Below are 12539 nucleotides of genomic sequence, written 5' to 3' on the forward strand. Positions count from 1 at the left end.
GCAGCAAATTCCTGTATTGTATAGGTATCAGAAATATCAGCAAATGTTCACCATGCCTCCTGCACTTTCTTCTGGGTATCTTCCTGCTGTCTTTTACCCCCTGGAATGCTAAATGGATTGGCCTTCTGTTTTTACAAGAGCAGAAGAGCAGCTGCACTGGATCAGTTACTTTCTGTGGTGAATTGCTACGGGCAGGTGCACAGGGAGGAGTAAGAATAGGATAAACATACGTGATAATCTCTATTCTCCCTTCCTGTTTTCCTTCCCTTTGAGCACTCTCTAGCTCTTTGTAGCTCAGGAGCTCCTTGAGCCAGAAATACTTTCTGTGTATTTTTTAGGAGGAATTTAAAAATGAAATGTCAGAGATATCAAAAATACAGTGCCTTTTTCTATGCAGCCTTCAGAATAGTAGCAGATAATGTTACTTGTGCTTTGGAAAGGCTAAATGCTCTGTGGAGTTGCTGGCTGTGATCAGAAAAATTGTTGAACAGTAGAATTTACCAATGATCAAGCACTGCCTTTGCTAAGGAAAAGCACGTTGCTAATCAGGGCTTTCTGGGTCATTCTACAGAGAAGTGTATAACAAAGAACAGTTAATTAACCTGGATTGCCAAAACTTGCAAACTAAAGGTTAAGGAGCCAGCTGGCTGTGAAGCAAGAGGAAAGAGTGCAGTTGTCGACTTTGACACTGTTGCTTTTCTCCTTCACTTTACCAAAGGCAAAATAGAATAAATAGCTAGCTTTGTGCTCAGAGTTGCCTGGAGAGGTTGTTTGTGATATTTATAAGTGCTCTGGTTACCCTCACTGTTTAATTTTTAGATATTTAGGAGGCAACTATGGTTAGTTAGGAATGCAGAAACGCTTGTGAAAGGGGGAGGATTGGAAGGTATGGAAGGGAGAGAAGCTGTGGGGATACGGTGTGTAATGGAGCCCAGATCTCTTCCTTTTTCTTTCTGGGACAGTGTCAGGGAATTTCCCTCTTAAACAAAAACAAGAAAAAAATTCTCACTGACTGTTTTGTGTTGCTGTGTGTTGAGCAGAGCCTGGAGGACAGTTTTCAAAACATCGTCTTCCTCTGTGAATCAGTCCAGCCCCAAAAGTGGCTGGGCACTAGCTGGTCCGGAAGAGTGGCTGTTCTCAGTGTCAGGAATAGGGAAAACAAAGTGAGCTTTCTGAAAAAACAGAGCTGGACTTTATGAAGGAAATTAAAGTAACAAAAAGTTTTATTAACAATAAAGTCAAGAACCAATAGGTTGCTTTGCAGTAAAAAAAGGCTAAATATTCATCTGGGTATTACTTCAAACTAAGTAAATATTTTTCCTGTGGTTTTAGTTTTGCTTGTGTGGTATTGTAGGAGAGAAGCCAGGATGACTAATGGAAACAGAGGTGAAAGTTGGAAATATTTTCATTAATGATCTAAGCAAAAAATGTAGGAATTTGCTTATCGTGTTTGCTGTTGATGAAGCGGAAAGGATTTGTTATGAGAACCAAAATATTGTGCAGAAAGCAGTGGATGAGCCCTAAAGCAATAAAAGTGAGGTGACAGTATGAAATGGAAAGAGATGAATTTATAAATTCTCGTTTAGCCTGTCTGATGAACTAAACACTCTTCATAGGAAACAAGAGGTAGTGCAACCCCAGAAAATGCATTTATAGTAATGCAAAGCACCCATTGTGGAAAATATTGGTGACCTTAAATAAAAACCTAGTAATCTCTCAGAGGAAGTACAGGTAAAATATAGTATTCACCTCCGATCATCTTTGTTCAGGAAAGATGAATTCTTGAGGTGCAGGAAGGTCTGGGACTGTAAAGGGGAATGGATGTTCTATCATACCCAGCTGACACTGGGTAAGGATTTCTTAGTGCACACTCCCTGTCAGTGTTATGGAAATGAAGCTTCTCAAAATAAAGATAATTTAATCAAAAGAACAACTGAGCATGAATTTGGCATGTACTCTGGATGGTTTCTTCTACACATTGACAGAGGAAGAGGACTCTGAGGGAGCCTCCCAGCAGGGACCATGGGAACAAAAAACTGGCTTTAAGGAGGAGTGCAATCAGCTTGTGAAGGGGATGGCATGATGTGCCTTCGACAGCAGCAAATGCAACTCTGCAGGAAACAGCATCCAGGCTGATGATCTGTTCGGATGGTTTCCAGCACATCCAATCACTTATCACACAAATGCTGCAAGTCTGGCAAACTACAGAGCAGGCTGGACATCAGAATGGATGATTGAGCACTCGAAATCGCAGCGTGGTCATGTGTTTCCCTGGGATGTTTCAGTACAAATACACCTGCACAGTCAGCAGGAGTGTGACAGTTCTCTGCTCTTTTGGCTCAGCAAGGCTTGGTGTGTCAGGTGTTTGTGTTAATCTTGATAGAGATGCAATGGCTCGCTTAAAGGAAAAGGTAAAAATGTACAGTTTGAAGAACAGGTGAATATTCGTTCTCAACATCTTAACTTTGGGAAGAGAAGGTAAACATGGTGAGAAGCTGTGATGCTTGAAGTTCTAGATTGCATGAAATATGGTCTTTGCAGGATGAACAGAGGTTATTTCAAGAATTGAGCCTCACCTTCCAGGTTGCTCATGATTTGTGCCCATTATGTCCAGATATCCATGTTTCTGCAGTGGGATAGATTAACTTTGCACAGTGCAGATGAGAAAATTGATAGCTTAACAAATTGTTCATAAGTGCAAAGCAACAGTTTTCTTGGAAACAAAGATAAAGCTGTGAAGAAGAGCCCACTGCAAATGTCAGCACCTCCTCTGAGTTTGTTTCCTTCTCTAGTGTAGATATAGTACATGTACATTTAAAGAACTGAGAGCTCTTCACCAAATACTACTGTGCAAGCAAAGCCTCTCTTCATTGCAGAGGAGAGAGAGTGACTTAGTGAAAGCAAACAGTTGTTAGATTACTTTGTTCCCCTCATAGTGATCAAATGATCCCATGGTACTCAGGAATCCCTGGTCAGAGGTAAAAGCTCAGATGTGTATTCAACAAGCAGCTGAACTTACTCTTCTGCTCCCATGCAGGTGGGTCTCAGCTGGAGGTCAAGCTAGTGCTGCTTTGGAAGCATAACATGAGGATTGAGTACTTGGCTGTAACTCCCTGGCCCCTGGACCCTTCGAAGCGCAGCACGTGGGTGGAGGTGACGATGGAGGGGAGCTATGACATTCTGCATGACATCAGCTGCACCATGAGGAAGCCCATCACCAGCCTGTACCGCACTACAGTCATCCGGCGCTTCTGGAACACCTTGCAGAGGTGAGCTGCACTGTCCCCAGCAGTTTCCAGTGTAACTAATTCCTTCCTTGGCATGCTAAGACGTGGTTTATGCAGGTGGCCATCCCAACCCAAGGTCCAAAAGGAATGTGCTCTGAGGAAGAGGCATGACTGGCAACAAGCCAGAAAAGGCTGGAACTGGTCTGTGACCTGGTTTGTGAGAATGGTTTGTGGTGATGGTATTGCTGCTCCCGAATCTGGATCCTGTGTTGCAAACCTTACCTCTGACTGCCATCCCATGGAGGTCATGTGTTCTTACAGCACACCCTTGCAGCTGTGCTTTGTGGTCACACTGAGAGCAAACATGTCTAAGGCTGAAGGGCCATTGGGTTATAACCATTTCCTGGCCAGGGTGACCATTACTCCCTACTGTTTGGCAGATTCCTTTTCTAGCACTTCATTTCCAACTCTGATCATCCTCCTTATATATTAGGCTATTACACTGGAACCCCTTTCACATGTTCATGGCATTGAATCCCAGCATTGCCCAAGAAAGCTCCATTGGTGTGGATGGGCTCCCAGTCACAGCGAGTGCTGTGTGTGCAGGCCTTGGGCTGGCTGGGGCAGCAAGGGGGAGAGCATGGGCTTTTGGGGCTAACTGCCTCTTCTTTTTCAGCATCAACCAGACAGATCAGATGTTGGTTCATCTGCAGTCTTTTGACACAGTCCCAGAACACTTCACCATTCCCGAGAGCACCAAGAATGGCGTGCCCCTCTTCTACATCCCCCCAGGCTCCACCACTCCGGTATGTTCCCTTTCTCTCCTGTTTAATGTGGGATAGGTTGTACCACATGCCTATTCTGTCTTGCATTTAGGCTTCATTTCTTGCTCATCTTGTCTTCATCTTGTCCTGCTCAGTGAGTTCAGGTGTAGTGTGGAGAACATCCTGTGCCATACATTTTCCCCTCTGAGACATCACCCTATGTCTTCATTGCTGCAGCTACACCTCTAAGCCCAACAGCAAGTCTCCCAAGTGTGCTGTGAAGCCTTCTCCTGTAGTGATGTGGTGTGTGAGACTGATGGGGAGGCTGACACACTTAGTTTTGCTGTGCTTTTTCAGTGGATTCCTCATAGGTGTGGAGTCGCTGCTGGCAGTCTTGTGTGCTGGTGTAGCTCAGTACTGTCAGATGAAGATACAGGATGTGCTGAATAGTTGTTTAATAGGCTCATTGCTCTGAGCACTCACGTGGAAGGTGCAAGAGAGATACTTGTCATCTGCACAGCAGAAACTAAACAAAATATGAGCTAATGGTTTCCACTGCAAAATTCAAACCCATTGAAGCTCACCGAGCAGAAATGCCAGCATATTATCTGTTCCCTGCTAGCAGTGTCCTTGGCATTGATAGAAGAGGACTAGCAGAAAAGCTAGGGGAGCTTTAATTTAGGAGAACTATCCCTTTAATGTTATTATTTAAACCCTTCTTTAGTTTTGCCGAATACACTTTCCCTCTGTAGGGTTATGTATCCCACAGTATATCTGGAGCCTCCCTTCTTATGGCTAACCACCACTATTTCTGTGTCAGCAGAGCTGCTGTAGCTGGTGGAATCAGTGTTACCATACAAATATATTAGAGTTGCCCAATGCCACCCATTCTGGCACCCTATTTGCATAAGTACTCTCAGTTGAGTAATCTCAGTGTTTAATTGCTTTACTGACACAAGCCATATATCCCCCTCTCGATCAGAAAGCACACCATTACATATGCCATCTTTTTCACAGTTGATTTACTTGATGCTAAGTAGTCAAATTCCTAATTAACTTGACATTTCACGAGCCTAATTTATTTTTGCTTACATTGAACTGCCTGTTTCAATGTGAACACACTTATTCTGCTCAGAGGAAGTCACCCAGAGCAAGGGATGTGACCTTCTAGGCGTACACAGCTCAGCTGCTAGAGAAATTCCTGCTCCCTCTGGGTGGAACCAGACACTTCCCTGCTGAATATTGTCCTGTCACTTTCTCAGGTGCTGTCCCTGCAGCACAGTGGGTCTGACTCAAGCCATTCCCAGTTTGCCTCCTACTGGAAGCCTATCCTTTCCATGGATGCCAACTTCTGGCAGAGGTGGCTGCACATGCATCGTATCGTCGTCCTTCTGGAGCATGACACGTATGTAATGGGCAGGGCTGAGCTCATGTGCACTGTGTGGGCCAGGTGGGCCAGCCTGGGAAAGCAGGTGTCCAGTTCAGCCCAGTTGTGCAGTTGTAGCAGCTCTGTGGGTACCTGTGGCCGAGGGAAGGGCCTCACTATTGAGTGGATGGTGAAGGCTTGTTTATCTGGGAGGTATGGTGGGGTTGGGAAGTCATCTTGTTTGAGAGTGGGGGCTGTTCTCAGGAGGATAAATTGTTTCTCAAGTACCTCTTGGGTTTGGATTTCCTGATTGCAGGCCGGGGTGTGGGACCATCCATTTGGGAGTTTTTGTTTGCTGATGGAAGACATCTTTCCCAAAAGTATTGCTTTCCTGAGGGGGGTCCTAGTTGCAGAGTTATATGAATAATAGTCATATATTGAATGGAGGGAGATAGAAAGGATAAAACAAGGGATGTGCTCTCTGCAAGGTGGAGATCCCTGTGGCTCAGGGAGTGTGCACAATTAGGGGAGGTGCCTGTGCACTGTCTGCTGTGGAGGAATAAGGCTGTTATACCAGTCGGGGGATGAGTTGCAGTGGATGTAGCAAAGCCTCTGTGGGTTCTGAGGGAAGAAGAGAAACTGTAGTCCTGAAATGACCTTCTGCCCCACCCTGCAGGCCTGTGCCCAAGCACCTGCACACGCCAGGCAACAACGGCCGCTACAGCACCATCCAGTGCCGCATCTCCCACTCGGCACTCACGTCCCTGCTGCGGGACTGGAGCAGCTTCGTGCTGGTGGAGGGCTATTCCTACGTCAAACTGATACACGGGTGAGTGGCTCTGAGGCGGTGCCGCGTGGCCAGAGCGAAGATCTGGTTAGACCAGTGTGCGGTGATGGGCCTGAAGCAGATGTCTAGAGGAGAGGATAAGAGCTAGACAAGTGGGTGTGAAATCCTGCTATTTCTGGACTGGTGCAGTTGTGTTCCAGGCACAGGCCAGAGGGAGAGAGAAGCCAGCTGGGGGGTTTCTGCCTGTCAGAACTGATACTGCGAAGTTGTGTGGGCTGTTGAGCTCTGTGGACCAAGCCTGTACTTGGTCTGGCACAACAGAGCAGCAAGATCCATGCTATTTCAGCCCTGTCTTAATCCCTCCTCCCTAGCTCTGAGGATCTTACACCTTCCTCGTTTTATGTGGTACGGATCATCTCCAAAGCTCCCTGCATGGTTCTCCGGCTGGGGTTCCCCATTGGCACACCTGCACAGGCCAGGAACAAGGTGAGAGCTGGCTGTCTGCTTCATGGGGTAGGAGCAGAGCACAAGAACTTCTGCATGTGGGAATTGTGGGTAGATCACAGGCGTCATTGTGGGCAGGTATGCTGTAATAAGTAACTACTATGTTAAGGCTTAGATGAGTGTGAACGTTCTGTAACAGAAAGGGTCAGTTTGGGCAAACTTTCTGTGTTAAGTCTGTGGAAGATCTAAACCCAGAGACTCGAAGATCAATAGAATAGCTGGTCACATGAATGTTTTTCCCATTGCTTATTTCAACCGCGGGGCTCAAAATGACTCAAAGGTTATCTGACCCATCCTTGTGACAAAAGCACAATCAATACCATCTCTCAGGAACTTGTCTGACTCATCAGTAAAGACCTCTGTGATGAATGTACTACATGTTCCTTGGGCTATCTGTTCCAGTAATGGTGAATTGCTTATGGTATACTTAATCTATCAGGTAGGGAGGAGTTAAGACTTAAAATTCAAACAATGCCCCACGTGAGCAGTACAGGGAAAGAAAAAAAAAATACTCAGGGAATGTTTTCAGGAGGTAAAAGTCTGCTTTTAATAACCTTTTTGTATCAAAAGAAATGGTCTGCCCTAGTCAGATGGAGAAGGTGGGGTTATTGTGTGGACTGTTTTTCCAGGTCTAATGGCTGGGACAAGTCTAAGTATTCTTAAGTAAAACATAAGTATGAGAAAGATGACCTGCTGTTGAACTATGTGAAGTTTTTATTATAAACAAGAGGTTTATCATTAAACCTATATCTTTTATCTTCATGAAAGAGACCTTTGGTTTGTCTAACTTAGTTTTAGTGTTAGAGATTAGTCTGAGGAGAAGCTACAAACATGGGAAGGACCATCTCTTTCTGAGATAATGAACCACAAAATGTTGTAGTGTATTGGAGGATCTGCCCTTTCATGTCTTTTGGGGATCCAGGTTTTGGGCACTGGTTGCTGGGCCAACATGTGGGCTGCTAATGCCAAGTGACAGGTTTTATGAAGGAGTTCCTTCTGGGAGGTGTAAGTTAATATCTATTTCATGAAGAAAGTGTGAGATGGGCACCATACCCTGCAGCTGTGGGCAAGCTCCAGATCATTGCGGTAGGAGCTGTATGTAAATCATAAATTGTATCATACATAATCCTTTTTGGTTTGGTTTTTTTTACCTGCCGTAAGGCTGATCATCTACCCAGTGTGGAGGATGGCAGTAGAATTTAGCCTGCATTGTTTAAGGGAAAGCAGTTTTTGTGCTGAGCTATTCAAGTTTCCAATGTAGAAGGGAAGGGAAGCACCTGGTACAGTCTGACTTTCAGAAAGCTTTTGGTGAGACTTCATATAGGGCACAACTGTAGAAGGAATGAGGTGTCATAAAACAGAAAGTGTCTCGGGGGACAAAAGAAGTAAGTTGTAAAAGTGCTCTGTTCTCATCACAGCAGAAGCTGTTTATGGTTTTTCCAGTCAAAGGTTAGGGAACTCATTTGTAGAAAGGTAGCAGATAATGAGCTGGGAAAATGTGCAGGTGGTGCAAAACTGTTTCAACCTTGTGCTTGGGTGACACCTAAGCAGCACAATGGTGGCTGGAAGCCAGTATTGATAACTGCAGAATAGTGCACCTTGGATTTGAGAGCTTAAACACCATCAGTGATCCTGTGATATCAATATGAAACCATGAAGGGGACCCAAGTGGCAGCATCGTATGGAAAAGAACTCTGTTCAGCGTTTAGATTTGGGGATGCCCCTTTGCTTGCAAAAGACATAGTAATGATGGGGAAAGTTACTGAAATAATTAGTGTTGAGGAAGGAGATGAGGAGCTGCTGTTCTTCGTTTGCCTACAATGGTAATAGAAATTGAAACGAGTTGAACAAATATTGTGAAAAGAAGCCTGACCATGGAAATTTCAAAGAAAACACTGGGCTATTGTGAGAATCAGGTGCTGGTGTGGGTAGAACCATATTCAGAGCTGCTAAAAGCTAAAAAGAGTAATCAGGAAGTCATTGTGAAAATATACTGAAAAAAATTAACCTAAAAAATAACCTAAGCTCCTGAAACCTTTTACCATAGGGGTTTGACACATGAATATGATCATGGGGGAATGCATAAGACAGAGCCAGACTGTTTCCCACAGCTGATATGGACTAGTTTACATTTACTGTAGGCTGTTGAGGAAGAGAGAAGAATGAGAGTGGGTGCTCGGACTGCTTCTGCAGAGGAGCTGGCATGCAATTAATTTGTTTTTCATCTGAGTTTTTGAAAGGCAGTTTCTTCAGCCTTGAAATCATCTTTGGGGTTTTTTTGACCTTTCTTTTGCTTTTAAAAATACTTGTAGTTGTTAAAATATGGACCGAAAAAGCCTTGTATCATCTTGATCTTGCTAGTGCCTCAGAACTAAAATGACCTTTAACTCCTGCTGTCCTGTATATTCAAGGATTGTTCTATTATTTTTAGTCAGGCTCTTGTTCTGGATGCTTATTTTGAGTAGCTTATGTCTCCAGACAAAGTTGGTCACATTTACCTTTTGCTTTTGCCATGACAGATAGTGGAGGAGTTACGGGACCGAATCTTGCAGCTGCGCTTTCCCCACAGGGTCCAGAGCAAGGAGGCAACTCCAAAAGCAAAGAGGAAAATGTTTGGCAGTAGTTCTCCCTCCAAGTCTCCACCTGTGGCTGGGGCCCAGTCAGCCCTCTCGGACAGACCCTGCCTTGTTGTGCTGCACAAACCATTGGAGAAACTGCTTATCAGGTAGTGATGGGGATCCAGGCCATCAGCACAGTCTCCTTGCACTGGGAAGTGGGAAAGGGGAGGGTCTGTGGATGATGGTGCCAGTTTTAGGGTGAGAGTGCTGTGAAGCTGGTGCTTGTTGTGGTGGGTTTGTGTTGTGTGGCTGTGACTTGCAGCAGGGGTTATTGTTACTCCTAATTAAATGTGATGTAGAAGTAAATTTAGTTACTGCTGTCTGAGCAGGATCCTGTGCTGGGCCAGCCATGTTCTGCTGCTGGAGGGCTCTGTCCTGGGCCCAGCAAGTGGATCTAGACAGCTCTGACCCTGAGCAGAAAAAAAAAAGGATTTTTTCCATCTCAGCACACCACACTTCTGCCCTCTCCAGGTATGAGAAGCTGCCTTCTGACTATCGAGCCCCCTTCATTCTCAACCTGGAGCACCCCCCAGTGTCTGGCCCACTCACTATGGTGGCCAATCGTACTGCCTCTTCCACCCTGGCCTCGCTGTCCCGGTACTTCTACCACCAGCGTTGGATCTGGAGTGTCCAGTCAGGGCTGGCACCAGCTGTGCCCATCACTGCTGTGGCCCAGCTGCTTTCCACACTCACAGAGTAAGTTGCACACCTAAACAGGAGTCCTTTCTCCAGCTAGTCCAGGGGATGCAGGTAAAGCAAGTTGGATCTGAAGCCTTATTATAGAGAACCCCTTTGCAGAGTGTTTGGTCCTGAACACGGCTTCTAGAGCTACCTGGGTCAATGCTTTACCCAGCTGCAGTTGAGGAAATCGGGAGTCCTGGAAAACATACCAAAGGGCAGGAGGGGTTACTGTGCCTGGAATATACTGATCTTCACACAGGTTGTTCTGTGTGGTGTCTCATCTCCCCATTCCCTGCGTGCAGCTCCCTGTCTTGGGAAAGAGGGTGTTATGGGGTGAAGGGTACAGTCAGTCTTGTATTTAAGGCTTGCAGCACGGGTGGAGAAGTCCTCTGACAGAGGTCTGACTGTCTCTCTGTTGCAAGGGTTCGTCTGTCAGAGGGTTTTCACTTTGCATCCAGTGGGGATGGAATTATCAACATGGTACTGGAGTTGCCCATACAGGTGAGCATGGGTGCTGTGAGCACAGTCCTTCATTGCTGGTTATGGGGTGGATTCACCTTCCTGTGACAGGATTTATCACCTGCTTCTAGCACACACCCTTAACATGTATAGGGATAGAGTAAAGCAACTCATGGGTTGGGCATTTTCATGTCTTCATCTGCAGTTAAAGAGCTGCTCTGCTGGTAGGGATGTGCTGTGCTGGAGGAATTCTTGGGGCTGGGGCAGGCTCCCTCTCTCCACCAGTGCTGGTGGAGCTGGATGATGGGCCTGTGTTGTGTTAGGGGGTACTGGGTAGGTCGATCTGTTGCTGCTGGCCAAGCTCATGCAGTGTCTCACCTCCAGATTGATGGCTCCAGAGAGAGCAGCTGTGACAGGGAGAAGCACACCTGTGTCGTCCAATACATCCTCTTCCCACCCCACTCCACCTCCACCAAAGACAGGTGAGGCTGTTCTGCTCCCAGGGAGGGTTGGCAGTGGAGTCATGGCTCCAGACTTGACTTTATCTAGTACAGATAACTAGTTGTCATGGACTGATCACCAGTTAGCTGGGGCTTTGCCTATAAACCTGCAGTGGGCTGCTGGCTCTGTGCCATCTCACAGGACTTGCCTTTTGTCTTTCCTTCAGCTTTTCCACAGATGATGACAATGATACAGAGGTAGAGGCCATTGAGGTGGACACAGAACTGAACCTGGTCACTGAGTGCTGGGTAGAGCCACAGAGTGGCCATGTCCACAGTACTGCTGAGAACTGGAAGCACCTCCATGGCTTGCCCTACCAGAAAATTCCTAAAGCGGTGAGTCCTTGAAAGGGGAGGGGCATGGGCTCTTTTGTGGAGGGAGAAGGGTTCATTGTGAGTGCACCACAGCACTGCAGGTGAATATTGAGGGCCAGAAGAGATGGGAGTGCTGTTCACAGAAGAGCTTGACATTTCTAAAAGAGGAACGAGCCACTGGACATAAAAAGTTTCTGTATTGCAAGGCAGTGGATGCAATGCTGTTTTGGGATAGCTGGAAAAATACAAATTATTTTGTGAAGAGGGGAGCAAACTGGACCAGAGCAGGGACTGCAGGCAGTCCTGCTAACACTCCTCCTGAGCAAGGTGAAAACAGGCTAAAGGACTGGTGGAGAAGGAGGGAGCAATGAGTGAGAATAGGGCAAGTCAGGGGGCAGGATTATGGGTGTTTTCTCTCCTTGCTTTTAGACTGTTTTCTCCTGCATTTGGGGGTAATAATTCTGCTGCATACAGCTGAGCCTTGACTGCTTATTGCAGCTCTATCCCCGGGACCTTGCATGCATTGCCACCATGCTGACCTTCGAGTACATCAGCCAGTTGTGCCAGAACAAGGAGTGGGTCTGCCCTCCTTCAGACACCAAAGCTGCTGAAGGTGAGTCCAGCATCCATGTCCTAGCAAGTTCCATGGAGCAAAGATAGCAAGGCCCTGAATGTCTCAGGGCCTGTAGAGGTTTCTGGAAGGTGGAACAGGTAATTTGGACAGCTTTTTAGACTGTGATGGCAGTGAGTCACTTTGTTGCACTTGTGCTAATCTGCCAGAGAAACGGCTTCATCCTGGAAAGGACAAAGAAGCACTGAGGCTTTCTGCCTAGGCTGGAGAGGTGATGAGGTGACCCTGCTTGAGCAGAGCTTGGTCCAGATGACCTTCCCTGGGAAGCAGGGATACGTTGTGCCCACAGGTGTGTTACATTCCCACTTCTTGTTGCAGATCCAGACATGGGGCCTGGTTTTCGAGTGCATGAGATCCCATTCCAGTTCAACCTCATGAAGCTGTTGCCCAGGTGCCAGCAGGTTGAAATGTTCTTCCTAATGCTGACAAAAGGTAGGTGTCTCTTCACCTGCTGCCTCCCCTCGTCCCCCCTCTGTGGCTATGGGCACCCTGCTCCACGTGCTTGTCTCCCTGGGCAGTAGGTGGGAGCACTGCCATGGCTCTTTCAGTAGCTCATTGCTGTTCTTCCTGACTCTGCAGCCCCAGGGCTGCCCAGCTGTATTGCTGTATTTCTTGGGATGATAATTTGGAGGAGTTGCTTTTGAAAACATTAAACTTAGACAGTTGCTCTGTGGTGGTAGTTTCTTG

The 12539-nt window shown here is 46.4% G+C and overlaps 1 protein-coding gene across 7 annotated transcripts in view; it reads left to right on the plus strand.

The window, feature by feature from the left end:
• SZT2 (SZT2 subunit of KICSTOR complex) overlaps positions 1–12539 on the plus strand; it is a 56866-nt gene that overhangs the window by 9287 nt on the left and 35040 nt on the right. For 6 of the 7 annotated variants that reach the window (XM_027747137.2, XM_027747144.2, XM_039384745.1 and 3 more), the window contains exons 10-21: positions 3038–3269; positions 3904–4033; positions 5254–5396; positions 6034–6186; positions 6516–6630; positions 9168–9373; positions 9738–9962; positions 10370–10448; positions 10791–10888; positions 11074–11242; positions 11720–11834; positions 12171–12284. In XM_027747137.2, the coding sequence (XP_027602938.2) occupies positions 3038–3269; positions 3904–4033; positions 5254–5396; positions 6034–6186; positions 6516–6630; positions 9168–9373; positions 9738–9962; positions 10370–10448; positions 10791–10888; positions 11074–11242; positions 11720–11834; positions 12171–12284 (1779 nt within the window). Of the gene's footprint in view, positions 1–3037; positions 3270–3903; positions 4034–5253; positions 5397–6033; positions 6187–6515; positions 6631–9167; positions 9374–9737; positions 9963–10369; positions 10449–10790; positions 10889–11073; positions 11243–11719; positions 11835–12170; positions 12285–12539 lie in introns of those variants that run through there. The other variant, XM_039384746.1, reaches the window with a different exon arrangement.

Source organism: Pipra filicauda, unplaced genomic scaffold (genome assembly GCF_003945595.2).
Source record: "Pipra filicauda isolate LSUMZ 115617 unplaced genomic scaffold, ASM394559v2 scaffold36_size6622888_pilon, whole genome shotgun sequence".
NCBI classification, from domain to species: domain Eukaryota; kingdom Metazoa; phylum Chordata; class Aves; order Passeriformes; family Pipridae; genus Pipra; species Pipra filicauda.